We start from the raw sequence: 20,764 nt of genomic DNA on the forward strand, positions 1-20,764 counted from the left end.
TTATATTTTAATTTAATTTTATTTTGGTTTAATTTTATATTTAAATTAAACCAAAATAATAAATTATGTCATTTAGCGCTATTAACCATAACTACTGTAACTACTGTAATTAAGTGTAACTGTAACTAAATTTAACTACTGTTTTTAGCAGATTTTTAGTCATAGTATCAATTCATCACAGAAATCTGAGGCTTTATTAAAGAGGATTCAGTTTTAAGTCCCACAACATTTTTGTTCAGATTTTATTTATTAACTGCAACCATATTATGCAAATATAGAAAATAATTATAATAGTTATAAAAATGATACACAGAAGACACAGAATATTTTTTGATTTTCATTTTCCACTTTTCCAAATGATCTGTTCAGCTACAAATGTTAAATGTTATTTACATTTCTAAATTAATGCAACTGTAGGATATTGTCTGTTAATGCAAAATATTTACAACATTAATACATTTCATACAAAGCAGATATTATGGGAAAATTGCAATTTAAGAAAAATCCATATCATACTTTTCCAAGTAATATATGCATGCTTGTTATGTTAAATACAATAAAAGGCCAAAAACAAATTTGAAAGTATAGTATCATAAAAATCAAAATACAAAACATATAATGATGCACAAACAAGATGTTAAATTGATCTTAAGGGTGGCAGTAACATTATTACTTTAACACCTCCAGAGTTCACCATATCAATCTTCCTCCTACTAAACCATTTGAGTTTGACTTCTCCCACCAGTTGTTCCATTGCTCTCTGAAGTGTAGCCGTTGGTGAATGAAGCTGAAGAGTTGAAGCTCTGCAGCATCTTTGACTTTCCCAAGCAGGTTTTGTACATCATCTCAGCACGTCGTCTGAAGTGATGGTCCAAGAAAAAGTAAATGGCTGGATTCACGCAGCTGTTGAGGAATGCCAGGCAGCAGGAGATGATGAGCCCGTTTTTAAGTTGTGAGTTAACTTCACAGCTGGTTTCAACGTCTGCGAGACGTAAAATAACTGTGATGGATTTAAAAACATTGTAGGGGAGCCAGGACACCACAAAGGCCACTATGATGCAGAGGACCATCTTCAGGGAGTGCTTGCGGCGCGCTTCAGCACGAGGATTTCCCGCAGCAGCACAGTGCTTGTTGAGGTGCATGATGATGGTGCCATAGCAGAGCATAATGATAAACACTGGTAAGATAAAGGTGAGTAAGGCCATGACCAGGCTTATTCCAAGAAAAAAAGGTGAACCTAGATCTTCTGTACAGAAATTGCCATCTTTCTCTACTTTCCGGTACACCAGAGATGGGATGCCAAGCACCAAGGAGCTTGCCCACACTGCAAGACAAGTGGCACGAATGCACAAACTACTCCTGAGGTACCTCGAATCCATCAGCTTCACAACAGCCAGGTAGCGATCAACACTCATGCAGGTAAGGAAGAAGATATTGGAGAAGCGGTTCACAGCAATCATGTAGCTGCTCATCTTGCAGAGAAAGTTGCTAAATTGCCCAAAGTTCCAGTAATTTTTCTTCATTGCAGAAATGGCCCACAGTGGCAGCGTCAGGACAAAGACGAGGTCAGCCAGGGCCAAGTTGACAACAAAGGTGTCCACGAGACGACCACCTCTCTTCTTGTTTCCCACCACTAGGATCACAAGGAGGTTGCCCACAAATCCTGTGAAAAATATCAGGAAATAAATTGTAGGCAAAAAATACTCTGAGCCATTAAGGGTTTGTTCACACTCTTCCTGGAGATCATAAAGCGAAAAATTGTCAGTGTAGTTCTCAGAAATGTACAAATAGTCTACAGGAGTTGTGTATCCGTCCATTCTGGAAGATCACACAGAGGCTCTGTAGTGCAGCCGTTGTATTGTGGCAGAGTGGTTAATCTAACCATGTCAGCAAGTGCTAACCACAGAGAATCCTATTTCAGCTCTCTTCCTCTCACTTTACTGTGCTGCGTCTCCGTCTCTCCGTCTCTCCGTCTGCCAAAAACAAACAAACAAAAAAACTTGACACACATTAATCAAACTTGCTATACAATAACGTGATGTTCCAATATTACAGTGCATTATTATGGGTACAGCAGATTGTATGAGTGCAAAACTTTTGCATTTAAAGTATAGAACTCCTACAAATGTTTTCCTTCTGAAAAACTTTGAAGTCTTATACATATTTATGCAACTTTCTACTCTAGATTGTTATACGATGGTGCCTATATTCATAAAAAAGGACAGATTTCACCTTTAAATTGCTTTACATGAGCGCATTTTCTTTTTCCTTTATCAAAGAAATTGTGTATTGATGTGCCACACCAGTAGGGGGCAGTTTGATACTGTATGTGGTGACCTCCCACTTAATGTCAGGGGCTGTGATTCCTGAGAAAATGCCACTGATCTACTTCAAAGCAGTAGAAACAGACAGGATATACACTGTTTGGTTCTTGTTTCTATGCTTTTTCCTGTCAGACTTGATATTTGAACTGCTGATCTCACCTCTGTTTTATTTTGTTTTATAGAGAAAGTAAGCTTTCCATTACTTAAAATTCAGCGGTGCATTCATCTTTGTTTGTGCAGATTTTTGCGGATTTTAACCTGCTTACACCTGCCTGCACGACTCTTACTATTTAAGTCCAAATCTTTCATTAAACAGTATAGTGATCATGATTTCAGTTATGCTGTGTTCAGACAATGTGACTGCATAAGTGCACACATTTGTAATTGTGTGACAGCATATTATACTGTTGAATTTTAGGAAGCAGCTGACCTACATGTCTGAACTTAGATATAGAAGTTCTTCATTGTACAACTGTAAACACATTTGTGTGAAACCCTCAGAGTGCCAAGGAAATGTATATGACCAAAACCTCAAAACCAAAAAAAAGAAGAAGAACAAAAACGAAAACATGTATCTCGCGAACCAGAGATATACTCGGTTACGCCTGAATACCAACAGAGTCAGCAGAGGATATTAGTCATAAAACCAAGCAGACACTAAAGAGATGTGTGTACATTGTGCACAGATGTTTCCACGCATAACCACAAAAAACGACCATGAGCAACACTGAAAATCACTTTTGTCAAATAAATGGACTTCAGAGTTTGATTTTGGAATTTGAGTGGACCCTTGTTACAGGAAAGGAAACTGTCATCACGACTACCTCGACCACGACAGGGCAGACCAAAGGTGAAACGAAGTCCCTGGTCTGGCTCGTTGCTGTTGTGTTAGAGCCAGAAAAAGTGAGGCTGGCCACATCTTATAGGAGCCTGGAGAATGTGTTATTGTTCTGCGGAGAGTTTCAGTTAAGAAAGCGCAGTGAGTGAATGACCTTCTTATGGGATCCCTGCTCCACTTTCTAGCATTGTACGTTATTCAAACACTCCTTCACTTTGTAGTGTCAAGGTGATGTGTGGATATACTCATCACGGCAGAAAATCCTGTCAGTGCTCATTGTTTGGTTCGACGTTGTTCTCCCTCACACTCAGCTGTACCTTTTCCATGGAAAAGTTTTAATTATTTCTCCTGCATTCTTGCTGCTCTGTCAGTGGAACGCTACATTCCTCTCCTCGAATAAGTGCTGTCTCACTCCAATTGAGCAGAGTAAATGTGAGAGCCAGTGAATGGAGCAGCCTCAATAGGAGAAAATAAACAATTGCATTGGTCCATGGGTGCAGCGGGGGAGAGCGGATGAGAGGAAGGGAAAAAGGCCTCCCTAACGTGCTAAGATTCCCATGGATACTCAGTCCTTTTTCTGTTTGGAGGAGGATCTCGTAAAGTACTTCAACAGTGGATGATTTCTCTTTTCCTTTTACTCTGTTTTTATTCGAGGAGAGAAAGGGTGGTATGTGTCAGGGTGATTGTTAGACATGGTGGTGGTGGTGGGGGGTCACATGCACACATGTGCGCTCTTGTACACACACACACACACACACACACACACACACACACACACACACACACACACACACACACACACACACAGATGTACAATTTGCTCCTCATTTGTCAAGTGTTACGTTTAAGAAGGGAGTCCATTGTTTGGGTGTGAAAGGTTCTTGTTTTAGCAGTTTAACTGAATCAAAAGTTCCCCCAACACAAAGGGTTGCGCAGCCCCAGTGCTCTATTTTACCTGATCCCTGATGTCTGAAATACTCCACAGTTTTAACCCACTTTTTGTCTCATTTACGTACAAAACCAAATGATGCAAAACGCAGAATAACATCTGAATGCTCACATATACGTGATTATGTAGATTTAAAGTGTGGGGGATAAATGAGTCAAAAACAACTAAAAGAGTCATTCCTGTGAAACTTGGGTTAAATGTCATGTAAGCACAATTCCCAGGTGTCTGACTCTCCTCTGTCATTGTTAAGAGTTCACGACCCAAGCAAAGAGTTGGCAATGTGAGTAACAGAAGACAACAGTAGATGTTTTTCCCCGGGCTGTCAAAGTGAGGCCTGCAGGCCCACAGCAGGTTAAGAATGCATTTTCTTTATCAGCAGTTCATGTCATATCGCGAGTAGTGCATTTCTCTCCCACTATTACAGCAGACTAGAGACTAGTCACACTCCCAAAGTTGGCTAAAGTTACTTTTAATAGTCACTTGATAATTGGAGCATTTAGAAATAATGTTTTATATTACAATGTCACCTACAGTGAGAGGTAGGTATTAGAGAAAATCAGTTTAGCTTGTACATGTTGGTTATTTTTTTTCCTGTGTAGCCAGCTGTAGCTACATTTACCTCTGAGCACACTGACCTCATTGCATACACGCTAGTAGAATTTCTTCCACCACATAAAAAAAACGAGCAAAACGTGTTTTTCCCCTGAGCGACATCTTTAAACATCTAAAAGATAGCTGTGGTACCAGCATCATTCTCCTCTTCAACGCCCATGCTGTGTATCTGCTCTTAATGTGCACAAACTTCCTCAGATTTGAAGTGGAGCTGCTTGGTTGTAAAATAATGTGAATGTTTCCACAGTGCAATGACTGCCCTCTGTGCCAGCTTGCTAGGTGACCTTAACATACACTCTTACAAAGCCTACATCGTGAATGTGTTGGGGATTTCCTTTGGCCACAATAAAAGAACCATGCAGTTACATTTGCGATAGTTTGCTTGACAAAGTAGCTAACTGATTTGTAGAACTGCTAAATGAATGTTCAGCATTACTTGCTCCAACAAATAGTAATGCGAGAACTTGCCCTGCAAATGCCCTACTTTGAAATGTCTTCCCATCAACACAGATTGCTGAAAAAGATAAAAAAAAAAAAAAAAAAGACAATTAGAGAAGAGAAACCATCATCATCTTAATAGAAACACTACTAACACTTACAAAATGTTTGGCCCTTAATCATTTTCTGGCTCCATAAATTCGGTCATGTAGGTGGTTAATTAGGTTTTTAATATAATATCCACATTTTACTCTAGTTTTTAGTTTGAAAGTATTAGTGGCGATGTAGTCTGGGGTGGTAAATATCTGAAGATACCCGGTTAGTGTGAGTGTGTCATTAGGTGAACACTGAAGCTGTGCCCACAGTCACTTATTCATTACCAACAAAGAAGTTGGTTCAAAGTAGTAGTGACAGGGAAATGTGGATGGGAATTTTCTCCTTTCTATAAACTGTGTAGAAAAAAGAATACATGTTAGAATAACAGTGTATTTGTATGTGTGAGTTATCACAATCATTAAAACATAATTACTGAAATCTGTCAAACCCCCCCCCCCCAAAACCTTGTTGCTATTTTGGTCACAGTATCTAAAGCAGTGAAAATGGTCATTATATGTAACATTCCAGAGAGGTTTTGGTATTTAATTTAATTTTAGCAAAGGCACCTTGCATGAGTAAATATTGGTTCATGTATGAGGGACTTTTTTGGTTTGTTTTTGAAGTTGTTGGTCATTAGTTTGATGGCACTGTATTGTGGCTGAATTTAATGTAATGACTAAACACCAATAAAAAGACCACAAGTGGAATACAACACTATTACTGCTATTCTTCATGATGATGCAATGGAAAGAAGACTGCCGTCTATTTGAATTTTTTTTTCATTCTTGATTTTGCAAGATCTGCTTTAACCTTTTTCATCATGCCATGCATGTCACTGTTTATTTTGATCAGTTCAAGGAACATGACTAATGACGCTAATCCACCTGCTTGTTTTTGCAAAACGGGAAATAAGCTACATGACTCAAGGTGACTTGATATGGACTGGAAGCTTAAATGTGTACAGGTTAGATTTTCATCCCCCAGCATTTAGCATACATGCTGCTGAATCACTCAGGGAGTCATGTTTCATCTGCTTTTGACATAAGAAGCAGGCACGAGAGAGGACGGAGCAAAGAACTCTTTCAGCCGGATCACATTTTTATTTCAGCAGTTTCATAATGTGCATACAACATCATGTCATGTTGTCATGATGAGCATATATTAAAAAATGTGCAAATAATGCAAAAGAAAATTAGCATTTGTGCATTTGTTTATTGATCTCTCGCTACAGTCTCACAGTGTTTTAATTATAAAACACATTTGGTCACAAAGTGCTCTACAGCAAAATAGACTAAAACAAATAAAAATCCCAGGAGGAATCCCAAAGAACATAATAGACAATTAAAGTATAGCTAGCATTTAAAAGTAACCTAAAAAAAGGGATTAAAGATTCAGTTATTAATGAATTCTAGACTGATTTAATTATTGTGCTATTCTAGTTAAGCCTTGGTTGAAGTCAGAAACACAAACATTTTATTGACTAAATTAATGTTATTGGTGTTAAGTTGTAACTTTTATTACTTTTCACTTAAGTTCTGCATGAAGTCCAGTTTATGAGTCCATTGGAGACATATTGCATATTCCCTAATCGGTTTGTTTTAGACACTTTATAATCTAGTCATTATGTTGTGTAAACTTCAATCAGCTTCAAGCAGATTGGTGATAATTAAGGGAATAAAAAGCAACAGATTTGCAATCTCATTCCTAATGATAATAGCAATGAGATTGTGGATGTTTGTTGGCTTACAGGTATAGTGCTCCTGCTGGTTTCGCCTCGTCTCCCAGGGGAAATTTTTAGGAGCAGATGGTTGCCTGAGTGGACGAGTGTTAGCTAACAGTAGATGATCTTCTCAGCAAGGGGCCATCATGCTATAGTTTGCCCTTGTAAAATGAAGAACAAGGTTTTATCTAAATGTAACAAAAGATGTGACAATGCTTTTGATTACTGACCAGCAAAACAGGCCACGATTGGTCGATGACATTTGTCACGAGACCTGTAACCCAATCTGATCCCAGGGTGATACGAGAACGATGAAAGCCTGAGCTGTGGTCATGATAATAGAGACAGAGCCAGCCAGAGGTGGCAAAAGTACAGACTTTCTTTACTTAAGTAGAAGTACTGATTCAACTTCTATACTAAAGTAAATGTGAAAGAGTACAAGCAATGAAATTGAATGAAAGAAAGTAAAAAGTAGCTCTTTGAAGGAAAATTTTACTAACCATTTTTGACCTGACATTTTTGCAGGTACCTTGAACCTTGCGCTATATTATTACAATAATAAAATAATATTCTAATTCTAATGAATCTGTTATGTAGGACACATACAGTGAAAGAGAATTTTAAACAATAACAATTTACCCACATTGAAGAGAATGGCTTTCCTCCACACCTAAACAAAAAAATGAGCTTCAGTAGATTTTCTCGGTGTACAGGCTGTGATCAGCTGACCTGCTGCTCTTTGTGGGTTCACAGAACTAATCTGAGCAAGATGTCAGCAGTTTCACAAGCTATCTTGACTGATGTTTATCCTCTACTCTGACAGTATAGAGTTTATACTGCCTTCATACTAGACAGTATATGGTTGGTATAAAGTTCGTTTCCAGTGAATTAATCTAAGCATTTGCATCTTAAATGCAAATTACATGCAAATTCATAAACTCTAAATCTAACCATAAGCACCAGAGACACTGTGCACCAACGCAGTGCTTTAATGCAAGCTAACCAGTTTATCCAGGGTAAAACTAACCAGAGTTTTCATGCAACATTTCAATAACACAAAGTTAGTATAGCTTAGTTTGTTTTGCAGGACGTTTCACAAAATGAAAATGCATAATTATATGTATGGACGTTTGCAGATATATGCGTATGTATATGTGTATATATATATGTATATGTAGTGTGTACGTGTGTGTGTACATGTCTATACTCATAGATACTTATAGATATCTATTATTTAGATATCTATAGTAATAGTAGTGATACAATAGTTAAATTTATTTCTTGCATATTTCCACAACCCTCTATCCATAATCACATACGGTGTATGCTACCGTTGTATGTAGTGTATTATCTTATTTATTTTGTATTTTTTTGTATTTTATTTGTATTTTTTGTATTTTCCTTCTGCTATCTGAACCTAAGCTGAGGTAATGCACACATTTCCCCACCATGGGATCAACAAAGTCTTATCTTATCTCTTATCTTAAGTTAACAAAACACATCATGGACAATATGATGTATGTATATCATATGTTTTTATAATTTTAATCAATATATGATTAAAAGTATGGCATTACATGTAAGCTTAAAAGCAGCAGTTTATCAAGTGTCACTGAGCAGTCCTTACCTTTAAATATAACCTCTCTTCTTCATCTGCTGTCTTGTCTGTCTTCCTACGTCTTTCTGTTTAAATTTCCCTCCTGGGAAATTCAGACCTTTAGCTACCAACACGCAGCCTGATAAACTGCACACAAACAGTCTCTGTGTTTGCTGATGTTTCTTCAGCTGATAGAAACACTAAATTTGAAGTTACCTGACACCTATAATTCTGTCACTATCTTCATGCTTCCTCCTCTTCTGTAATGCTAGCTATTCTGAAGTACTGCGACCACAACTTGCGGACACCTGCACTCGTCCGGCCTACTTTGACTCCAGAGTATAAACCCTATAAATGATGCCATCAAACCTAAAGTAATTAGTCTGTTTTGAAAATGTAAGAACAGATATTTGTTTAAAAGTTAAGAAAGTAAAAGTAAAAAGTTGTCAGAACAACAAATACTCAAGGAAAGTACAGATACCTGGAAATTCTACTTAAGTACAATAACAAAGTATTTGTACTTCGTTACTTCCCACCTCTGGAGCAAGCACTTTCCTTCTGAAATCAATGATAAGCGTTTTCCTTATCATTATTGTCAGTATGAGCACTTTTACCACCTGAGCTGGCAGAACTACCGGCCTCCCGGTGAGGCGATAATGTGTCTCACTTTCTATGAGCTGGGACCGTTCCCATTCTGTGTTTTGTCAGTAGAACAGATTTCATTCTCAGTTTTGTCATTAGCTGTTTAGACCTGTTCATTTCCAGAGTGTTTTAGGTCACAAGGTCAGAGGACAGGCTCCCCCAACACCTGGGGGACAGAGTTCATCACTCAGTGAGCCATTAAGAAACAGAAGTCTGAACAAGACCAAAGACAGACCTATCACTTGTATAGGGGGTGATCAGAGAGAACATGCATTTGTCTAGAGGCATGAATCAGGGGCGCCACCAAGTGGGGGCCAGGGGGGGCACTTGCCACGCCCCACAATTTGCTGCCCCCCCTCAGCAGGACTGATCTATGTTCGAAATAATGTGATAAGGCTGTAGAAAAGGTGGTGCCAATCCCAGGGCAGATCACTTGTGCATCTAAGGGCCAACACAGAGACAGGCAACAGTTCACACTCTTACATGATCTGATACTTACTCGTCTTTCCTGAACAAGTTTGCTCTTAAACTTAACTCTGGGAAAGTGAATGCTTCTGCTTCTGAATTTATTAAAGCAGTAGTTGGGACTTCCAGTCAGCCAGTTAGAACAGATTATTATTTATGTCAACCTATTTTCAGTGATATCAACTTTAATAGCAGACAGTGAACTAGGCTTATAATTATTTTCTTTCTTTCTTTTTTTTGCCATATTTTTTTTTGTTTTTAGTGTGCCGTGCCAGTATTTTTAGTGGCCCCCATATGAAAAAATTCTGGAGGCGCCCCTGGCATGAATGTGAGCAAATGTGTGCTTTTAGGTAGGAAGAGGGCGGGGACTTGCACAAGCATGGATGCATTGTTGATTTTGCAGAAGAATTGTTTTCTGAAGAGAAAGGGGGTGGATTCATAGGTGGGGTTGATGAATGTGTTGATGGTGGCATTTTGATAGGGGTAATTTTGACCTGACAGGGCCCAGGCTCTCTCATGAATCAAAATGTGTCAGCCAGTCGCTGGAGATGGAGGGTCGCTCATTGTGGCTCTGACACCCGTGTGAGGGGCTGAGGCTGCTGGGGGTCAAGTGTGACACCTCATTAGGACGATGTTGATTTAGTGTGGCCACAGCGCAACAGACCTCCTCCCATGGGGTATGGAGAGGCGTGTGAGTGAGGGGGGTGGGGAGCACCTCACACTGGACAGAGAATGGGGGCCTACTGCTCTTCGTCCGCAAGGCCATCATCTGACAGCTTGCAAATCACGCACCTCGACCCCTCAATCCCCCCCCCCATTTAATTTCCACCCTATCCGTAGTTTTAAACATGCATTTCATTGAATCACAAAAGAGCTGCGTCCAGTTTCTGAGGGATATAAAATGTGTTTTCTGTTTTCTTTGGAGGTTGAAGGTCTGGTCTGGTCAGTTTTTCACCTCAGTGAGCCTACCACCCCTGGCAGAGCAATTCTGGTCTTTCACCTTTGAACTTTCAATTTGAAGTTTTCCATGATGTCAAGATTGCTTCTGACAAGCTGCAGTTGCGCTCTCAGCTCAAGTGCAAACATGTCATTTTAAGGAATGAGTGTTTAAGGTTTACAAGCAGCCCCCCTGTCATGTGTTCTAAATTTGTACCTAACTGTTTTGAGTAGATGCTACTGACAGAAATGTTGGAAACAACAAAATGTTGTTTTACTGTGTGAACTCACAGCTTGAGTGTTTCTTTTTATGTCATGCTTAAAGTTCCGTTTTGTCTCAGCAGTTAATCCCCTTTAGGGCAACTTTTTTTATCAGCACGCTGTCAGACTATTAGTGGTTTATATGACACTGAGCACTGTGTCATATACAGAGATGAATGTTATATGTCACCATCAAACATCAATGTGATTTATGTAACTCTGACTGCGGCGAAGCTAAAAGTCATTTCCGAACTTTGATTTGAAATATATTTGAGTATTAAAGGTTGTTGCATAAGTAGAACTACACATTAAGTCACAATACTGATTCCTGCACGCCAACAGCAACCACTCCTCAATTTATTCTTAAGGTTTGTTACTAACAAGAACTTCATTTTCTTGTTAGTTACTTAGTTTTCATTTTCTTTCTTCATCTATCTATCTATCTATCTATCTATCTATCTATCTATCTATCTATCTATCTATCTATCTATCTATCTATCTATCTATCTATCTATCTATCTATCTATCTATCTATCTATCTATCTATCAGAATAAAATAGATTGATAAAAATGCTTTAACCATTATGGTAGAGTAACAGTAAGATTAAGTAAGTATGAAGACTGATTGTGTTAAGTCTAAACTTTGACCTTTAGTTGTAGTGCCCCCCTCTGGTCAAGTTGTTATACTGCATTTAAAATCGTCCATGTGCAGCTTTTGCAACTAAAACTATTCCTGCTGGTTTATGCAACCTTTACAGGAACTGCACATATCAATTAAAAACCTTTACTTGACACGTATTTATTAACAACAAACGTGATCATTATCTGAAAGCCAACATTTAAATAAGATCATGCAAACTGGTGCGCACCATTATGAACCATCATCTCCATTCTTCTTTGATGCTTGACACATCCACTCCTGACAACAGACTGGTGATGCATCTCATTGGCACAGAATTCATTGAGAAAATTAACATCTGTCTTAATGTCTCTCCAACTGCTTGAATTTGATTACACCGGCTCAGAGGCATCCACCAAATGTCACGGCTTGTCACTGTGCGCTTTCCCCCACTTTCTGTGCTGCACAAACGATATTAAATGACCCTTTTTTGCATTAACTCATCATGCATACCTAAATCTAAAATGATGGAAAGCATTGAACTAAATTAGTGTATAATTGTATGCATGAATAATGGATGAATATATTTAACTCCATCGTTATCAGTCATTTATTCATTAATAAAAAAGTAAATCAATTAAGATTTTACGTTTTTTTTTTTATTATGTTAAATAAACGCTGAATTATGCCCAAAAACGCATTCAAATGTAAAATAACATTGTCATGAATCACACCTTTTTCTATTCCTCAGTGTGTGAGTGATGTGGACACACACACACACACACACACACACACACACACACACACACACACACACACACACACACACACACACACACACACACAAATGTGCAGTGGGCCATCTGTCTTTTCTGATGCTGCAGATCTGGGATAACAATGAAGGCTTCGTGACATTTCACAGATTTGCCTCTAAACGTTTCACACCACCACAACAGACATCTGCTTTTCTTGTCACCGCTGTCGGGTGTGATAATTAGAATTTTGTAAGTTGCAGAAAATTATATTTGTCACCCACTTATCAATAAATCGCTCTCGCTGAGAATGAATGATTTATGAATGCTGGTATAGCTGATGTCACAGTCCACTTTTGTTGCCTTTGAGATTTTACTCATTAGCCTGAATAATAACTGTCACTAATTCAAGCTGTTCTCGAATGGCTTTTTGAATAGAAGGAGAGGGAGAGAGTGCGAGCGAGAGAGAGGCAGCAATAGAGAGGAGAGATTAACTCCAGTGAGCTCACTCTGAGAGGCCCAGGAACGGCTGAATATTGTTCTAGTGGTGGGGAGAAGGGGCTGGTGGGGTGGTGGTGGGGTTTGAGGGAAGGAAAAAAAAATCCCTATGCAACCAGAGAAATGAACTTGATGATCTCAAGGGGGCGGGGGGAGGATCACCATTCCTTGCTCCTGACAATCAAAATTAGATTGGCCAGCACTGTGTCAACACTAGCCTCAGTTAAGGCATGACAGGGGGAGGGAGGGAGCACACCCCACTCACCCCCACCCCCCTGTGGGTGTTTGAGAGTTTGCCATGTGAACTATGGAGACCCCACAGTGCCTTTCACTGACTGCTCAAGCCCCAAAGAAATCCTCAAGCCTTTTTTATTGGTCGGCACTGTAACCGATGGCACCTCTTCCCCCGAGTTTCATATTTTGGCAGCTCATTAATGCTTCAGTTTGGTACTTGGCTTCATTACACCCCAAAACTTGAAGTTCTGGGATTTTAATCTGCAAGAAATAAACGTGGGGGCATTCCTTCACGTTTTTAACCTTTCACTCCTCCTCACTTCATCCCGTGTGAACTCTTAAGGTCGGCTGACCCGTGGCATTAAAGCTCAAATTCATCCAAACAGCCCTGCCCCTTTTGGTGTTCTCTATATATTAGTATATTAAAGGGATGTACTTTAAAACTGGCAAACAAACAAAACATGGAGATAAAAAGATATAGATAAGTACATGCGACTGTTTATCAGGCCGTTCACATTTTATCCTACATATTAACCAAAGGAGAATGCTACCCTTTAGAGCAAAAAACAAAACATCAGCAGAACACACTGCATAAAGCAAATGTGAAAAAAATAAAAACAAAAATGTTTAAGATGTTGTGATTATGAAGCAATCAGTTTAAGTTGTCAAGAGCCTGAAATGAGGCCTTTATTTTGTTTGTATTTCCCCCACATTAGCTATTGGTGTAAAAGGAGAGTTAAGAGGAAGTTGATTAAGGGTTGTGTTTTTGCAGGTTTGGTCAGTGACCTGGAATATTTGGTGTGTCCAGCCTTACCATTAGAGAGGGAGTGCAGCTGTGTCCTCATCTAACCCCCTTCTTTTTATTCCTGTTTTATCATCCCAGTGAAATTCATCTGAAGCAACTCAACAGAGGAACAACTTTTGTACGTTTTCTTGATTATAGAGACACGGCATCCTGGTGTTTTGGGTATTTTGTGTTATGTTATTGAATTTATTTGCTGCAGGATTCATTAATGGTATTACATAATATTTCTGAGATTCTTACTCCTGGGTTTTTGTCTCCTGTTGATCCACAGATTTAAGATATTGCAGTGATAGGATTAATACTCGTGGTACTGCAGGGGCAAGAGTGTGGGGTTTTGTTTTTCACTCTTAAGCTGATTCCTGTTGTTGCCAAAAGAGAGATGTCCGACTGACTTTCAAGCAATCACACGCTGCTGTGAGGAGCATTCAAAATAAATGGAGCAAATGTGCTGATTGCTGTTTACTGGCAGAGGAGGATGTCATTAAGACGTCGTACCTGTGAGGACTAGAAAGAAAACTATCTGCTTTTTATGTGTTTTTCTTATAGATACACCTTCCTCTAAGCATTTGTCTCCATTTTGGCAAAAATCCTGTAACACATATTATGGTTAGGGGGATGAGGGGTGAAATGAGGACATGAGGAGAAAAGGAAAAACAGGGAATAAAATGAAAACAAACAACATCAGCAGGTAGTAATTTGTTAAGTATTTACTAGATAGTTAACCTACAATTTCTGTGTGAAATGTAAAATGATATTTCACATCGATGCATATGTAATTAATGCCTGCATTTTGTATTGTGTGCACTTAAAAACACTCCAGTTTATTTAAACAACTGATGAATAAAAATGCTCTCATGTCCTACATTGAGGTGAAGCAGCTTTCAGAAGAAAGCTCAAGTATTTTTTATGTAGAACATTTAAAACCGTGTGTGTATTGTTTTACAATACAATACACACATTGAAAAGTTTCACAGCTCCAGAGATCAGCAGTTTTCAAAAGCTTGAGAAAAACGTAAAAATAAACTTTTTAAAAAGCCACAGCTTGTCCGAGGTCACACCAAATAATTAACTCATAGTAAATTAATTACCTTCAATTTCCCAAGGTTTATAAGTAAAATGCATTTCACTCACTGACATTTCACTTGCTGAATTCAGGAGAATGAGAGGGTCTGACTGCAGAGGGTTTTCAGACTTATAATTGAAACATTTGTGACTTCCTTACGTGTGCCTTGTATTTAAACAAAGAAAATCCTTCAGGGTTGGGGTTGGTCATCTTGTCCCCAGGTATACTCTGTGGGTCTGTGAGACTGTACTGCGACATGCCCGAGCAAAGCTGCACTTCACCTCCACCATCTCACCATCAGGGCCAGCAATTGTCTGCTTTGAACCAGATGGTGTGCTGGGAGCACAAAAGAGTGACAGCTGTCATTCATGGGAATGAAAGAGTCTCTGTAGTGAGCTGTGAGTTAATGTGTGCAAGCTGCACCGGAGGAGAGAATAAAATAGATTAAATGAAGTTGGTAACTGTGTTTCCCTGCATCAAAATAGAAAGGTGGCAGGGTTAGGTTACGTGAAGCAGACTAAAATCGATGCAAAGGTACAAACTCAGGAGTTCGATGTATGACTAAGTGTGAGCTTTATATTAAAAGATGATAAATGTACAATAAAAGTGTTTCGGTTTTATTCTTTTCTCTGCATTTAGAGAGGTTAGGGGTGATTTACAGCTCATAAAAGTGAACCATATGACAAAATCTGAACCAAACCAAAAAGAAAAAAATATTTATGATCAGCTTGAAAAGTCAGGTTTATTGCAGTGTTGATAATTATAACATTTAATGAGGATTTTTCAGTGTGACCGTTCATTTTATTGTCACGTGAGACTCTGAGTGTGTGACCTTTCTTGAACAGGCCCCCTCTCTAAACAGCAGCCCATCTCCAAGCCAGACAAAAAGGTGTTACTGATAACTGTGTCCAGCAATTTAAGTTGTTGAGTGCTGCCCCCACTTCACCTTCTTTCTAAACTTTATGGCTATAATTGCCATAAAACTCCTCCTAAACCCTCCCAGCCCCCACCACCCTGCGATCTTTGTGACATGTTCAGCACTCCCATTGTACTGTACGTTTTCTTCTCCTTCCATAAGAGCCAGTATGGCATACTTTAGTTCTTATTTAATGAAGCTGGGTCAGAGTTCATCATGTTAGCGGGTTTAAGGCTCTAAGTGCAGCATTCAGCCCTTAACACTTCATGTCCAACTTGAACAACCCCTTCTTATGTGCCAAAACAATAAAAACATCCATCAATGTCCCTGTCTATGTAGGGCGCTTATGACTGATGATGTGTACGGTGCATTGACGCACTTGAGGGCCAGGGGACTGTGTGAATGTTTGTTTATGTCGAGTGAGGATTTGTCAAAAGGTTTATGTCATTGCTGGCATCGGGCTCCTCGAGCTTGTACTGGGTGGTCTTTGTCTGTTTGCATCCGTAAAAAGCTTCGTTCTCACTCTCGTTTGTCCCCTATTGATTCTCTAAATTAGGTTGATGAGAGGCCCTCCTATCAGGTGGCATATTAATTGGGTCAGGCTGGATTTTATATGAAATCCAAATAATGGCAAGTCGAACCCCAACACTAAACCTTTGTCCTGCAAGTGCTCTCTTTCACCAATTAGCCTCGCAGTGAATCTGCTTCCTGCCACCTCTGCGGCCTGTCACTATGAACCAAGAATTAGGATGCCACCAGCTGCTCAAGCAAGTGTGTGTGTGTGTGTGTGTGTGTGTGTGTGTGTGTGTGTGTGTGTGTGTGTGTGCATTAGAGGAAGACAGGAGTGTGTTTGCTTGTTACTACTGAGCAGGTCCTGTCCTCTGTATTTGTTTTATTTATATATTAGGTTTGCATAGCCCGTTTAAGAACTTCCATCCATCTATTTATCCTATTTAAATTTCTGCAAGTTTAAAGGTTCATTTTCAATTTGGTTACATTTAGTAGTTTTAGGACAACAATACGAAAAATAAATGTATCAGCATTTTCCCTCTTGACATCCGGGTGACAGTATTTATTACAATTATAGTTTTCATGTATAGTAAGTGCAACATAAACAAACCCAAAAAATATTACGATCTAATTTAAAATGGTCACCATTTTTTAAACAAGAACTAAATGGTAATCTATGCTTTTACACTTAGCTTATCCAATTCCATTCAATTCAATTTACGTATATAACACCAAATCACAACAGCAGTCTCCTCAAGGCAATTTATACTGCTAGATAAACACCCTACAGTGTTAGAGAGAAAAACGCAAAAGCATTAAGTGATTTTGCACTGAAAAAAAGGGACTGGCCATCTCTTGGATTTATGTAAGCATCTTGCATGTATTTAACACAATTGCCTCATGTTTTAAAGTTAAATGTAACTATATAGTGTAAAAACTACATGATATGCAGAAAGGGTGTATTAAATTGTTCATATCATGTTCAGGTGAAGTAAGTTAATAAGATAGCAACGTTAAATCTCGTGAAACCACGCGTGATTTCATCTCGCGGGCTTTGGATCGTGGTTTAAAAAAGGCATCCATCTCAGTCAAGTCGAGCAGCCAACTCTACGTTTTTGGTATGTCTTGATTTTTTGAATTAATTTTTACCATATTTCAGCCAAATGTAGTTAAACGTCTAGAGTGTCGCCATGTAACATGCTAAAAAAGAGCCGTTAGCTTATTTGCTGTTTTATCTGTTGTCAAAGAATTGGCGCTTTTTCATTTGAATTTGTCTTTGGCACAAGAGCCATAATATCACATTAAACCTAATTACGAGGCACTCATAACATAATTTGGTTTTCTGTGTGAATAGATTTGCCAACTGACTCTTCAGTTACATTGTGTATTTACTGCACCGTGGTGTTAGTGAGATTTTGGACATTGAACAGCTTTAGCTAATATCATCAGCGGCATTATGCTAGCTTACATCCCTACCCCTCCTGCCCTCACCTGCTGTCCTTTTCTTTTTGTTTTTGTTTTTTTTTTGCTGCACATTGAGAGACGACCTCTATTCTGCATTTCACCAGGAGTCAGCTGATGGATTGTGGGTTCAAGGTGTTATGGTAAGAAAGTATATTCTATTTTCGTTTCTGTAACTTAATTATAATAGGTTTTTTATAATTATTAGGTGCATGCATACTCACCCTATTAATACAACTGAGAAATCCAAAATCTGCCATAGGTTTATCTTATACCTGTATGTATTGCCAGAAAGGTGATTACTGGACTCGCATTAATGCACACTTGAACTGAAATGAGGTTGTAACTTGTGGGTTCTTGGGTTGCAAATCAGAAACAAACATCTTTGGATTTTTTTAATCCCATAAGATCTGGAAACACAGTTTTTATTCAACAAAACATTACTGATTAACCAAGCACAGTGCCTGCTGTTATTTCAAAATAATTTTATGTCATTTCAGATGAAATGCAGCATTCCAGTGCATCCCAACCATGCATACAGTCAAGATTTCTGACGGAGCTGAGTTTCTCTCTGGCAGTCTGCTGAAAGTGTTTGCAAAGTGATCGGGGGAACAGGGCACAAAGCTAATGGATGTAGCTGCCATTATGACAGTAAGAACTTTAAAATTCTTTAACTACAAAGTGTATATGTATTGCATTAGGTCAGTAAAAGATTTTTATGCTACATCCATTGAAACCGTCAACTATTACCTGTGAGTACTGATTCCACTAAAAGGATGCCATAATTTTCGTCATGCATTTACTGGCCCACTGAGAAAAATTTATCTTTTTTAAAAAATAAATGTTCTGGAAACGATATATCCATAAAGTTGATGTCAAACAGGAACTTTTGATATTGCTTTGTAGATGCTGGGGTTGCATGTTGACTGGTTTAAAAAGTCAAGAGTTTTTGTCTGGGATCATTTTCTTCTGTGCTACTGAAAAGTTCACAAATCTCTGTTTTCTTTGTTATAATACTTTAGGATGACATTAATGCTCGGAGTCCCTCATCAAAGTGCTCCGCATCTGTGTGAAAGACAATTGCAACATCTTGGTGCAGGAGTTCATGGTGAGTGTTTTATGAGTAGATTGTGGCTTTGCAACATTTAAAAATGCATTTAATTATCCACTTGATCCTCATTGGACTGGTTAGGACCAGTAGTCCTCTTTAATAATTTGAAGTTCACATGAGGCCTGGTAGTGAACTCGGCCGCCGGCCCTTGAGGCCCCACCCCCACCCCTGTATTAGGGGTCACATCAGTGTGAAAAAACTTTAAATTTGTCATTCTAATGAACAAAGAAAAATCCCCCCAATATTTACATTAGCTTTTGTTTGAAAAAAAAAAAAAAGACCAACTGACCAACAGCTAACCAAATTGTGGGGCTGAAAGTCTAAATTCTAACATCTTCTGAGTGACATAACCTGGATTTCTGATGGGCCGGTGTCTTTCTAACAAAAACTAATGTAAAGCATTTGAAATTATTATGTTTTTCACCCTCTCTTAGAAACTCTGTTAGACCATGAATGGCAGCATGGCAGGCCACTCTTTGGCTATAGCTATTTACTATGTTGCTTGCATTGGTTTAAATTACTCTAACATTAGAACTGGTAGATTCAAAAGAGATGAGTTTAAAAAGGAATCTTAAAGAAATGTTTTGTGTTTAACCAGGACTTGACTGAGGCCACTGCACAGATTGAGAAAACCACAATGAACATCTGTCTCCAGAGGATGCACCAGGCAATGACTTTTCTGATGTTGTTCTTCAAGATCTGGATAACGTGACCTTTGCAGTAGCCATGCTGTTTGGACCTTTTTTATTCCTTCAACATGAGTTACCCATCACAACTCTGCTACACTTTTGAGGTGATTCAAAGGGTGGTAATGGAGTTGGATGCAACTCAGCTCTCAAGAAAAGCTCACAACTAAGACAAAACTGCTCCTGCAACGAAGCTCACTGTTATGCATGTGAGGTGACCAGCTCTAGGTGAGAGGACATTTAAATCTCACACTTGTTCTGCTGCATTTTTGAAGCTCAATTCCAGGAACGGATCGCAGGGTTCATTTTTATATACTCTGCAACTGCCATGAGGACAAGCCGTTTTTTTTGTTGTTTGTTTTTCCTTTTGCTCTGTACAAGTTCTGTTTGTCTGTTTGGCAGCATTTTTAAATTTGTCTTTGTATTTTTTCTTTCTTTTACTAGTGAAGAGATGTAGCGTGAACAGTTATACAGTCTAAATATCCCATATGGGTCGTGTGAAATGGTATTTTCAATTTCATTCAGTTGAAGTAAAGAACGTTGACTATTTCTAAGTGTGCTGTTTTGAACCAAGATGTCACAGTATGATCAGTGCTGTAATTTTTGACAGTCACTGTATCAATGTTATTTTTGCGTCTCTTGAATAAAGGTTTTGACCTGCAAGTGCTAATTTCTTTAGTTATTGGGGTAAAATGGGTAATGTTAATAGGAAGGTGTTTGCCAATTCAGTAACCTAATTTAATGTTAATGGAAACTAACATTACCTCAAATTGTTTAGTTATAATTTTTGTTTAACTGAATCTTGACGTTAGAGGCCTTAAATAGAATGTTTTGATTTGTTCTTTCCCAACATTTTTCAAAAGAAACAGTCTAATTTCTTTACTGTGACTGATTCCAGAGAACACGGAAGAACTGACATTATTTAACTGTTGATTTATATAGATTCAGTGGAGGAGTAATGTCAGTTTAATTCTTTACCTACTGTCAATGCAGTGAAATTAGACATTTTGTTTTGAAAGGTTACTGGTGGATGCCAGCAACCATCTTGGAAGAGAACAATACAATCTGTTATAAGGCCTCCATTTGAAAATTGTGTATTTGATACTAGAATATAATAGCAAAATGTAATTTGAAGATAACATGTAGTATTTAAGTGACCAAGGAGTATTGGGTAAAAGTTATTGAATCGTGTTGGGATAACGTGAGAAAATTGTGAAGGATTAAAATATTC

At 38.5% G+C, this 20,764-nt stretch overlaps 1 protein-coding gene and 1 long non-coding RNA gene across 2 annotated transcripts; one reads left to right on the forward strand and one right to left on the reverse strand.

Annotated features, from left to right (window-relative positions):
• Positions 1–275: 275 nt before the first annotated feature.
• gpr25 (G protein-coupled receptor 25) lies at positions 276–1,886 on the reverse strand. The gene has a single exon (XM_086294205.1). It carries the CDS (start codon positions 1,815–1,817, stop codon positions 714–716), a length of 1,104 nt encoding a protein of 367 aa, XP_086150331.1. The 5' UTR covers positions 1,818–1,886; the 3' UTR covers positions 276–713.
• Positions 1,887–17,113: 15,227 nt separating this feature from the next.
• LOC147330499 (uncharacterized) lies at positions 17,114–20,261 on the forward strand. Its single transcript, XR_015129090.1, has 4 exons — positions 17,114–17,879; positions 18,237–18,387; positions 18,759–18,844; positions 19,446–20,261. It is a non-coding gene; the product is annotated as an uncharacterized LOC147330499 (long non-coding RNA).
• The last annotated feature ends 503 nt before the right edge of the window (positions 20,262–20,764 follow it).

This window comes from Aulonocara sp. 'chitande type north' Nkhata Bay, linkage group LG5 (assembly GCF_057382095.1).
Source record: "Aulonocara sp. 'chitande type north' Nkhata Bay isolate Kocher_YH1m ecotype deep benthic linkage group LG5, A_spYH_male_GT1.1, whole genome shotgun sequence".
Classification (NCBI taxonomy): Eukaryota; Metazoa; Chordata; class Actinopteri; order Cichliformes; family Cichlidae; genus Aulonocara; species Aulonocara sp. 'chitande type north' Nkhata Bay.

Excerpts from the sequence above, each read along its gene's own strand:
- gpr25 (XM_086294205.1), bottom strand. The coding sequence starts at position 1,817 with ATGGACGGATACACAACTCCTGTAGACTATTTGTACATTTCTGAGAAC.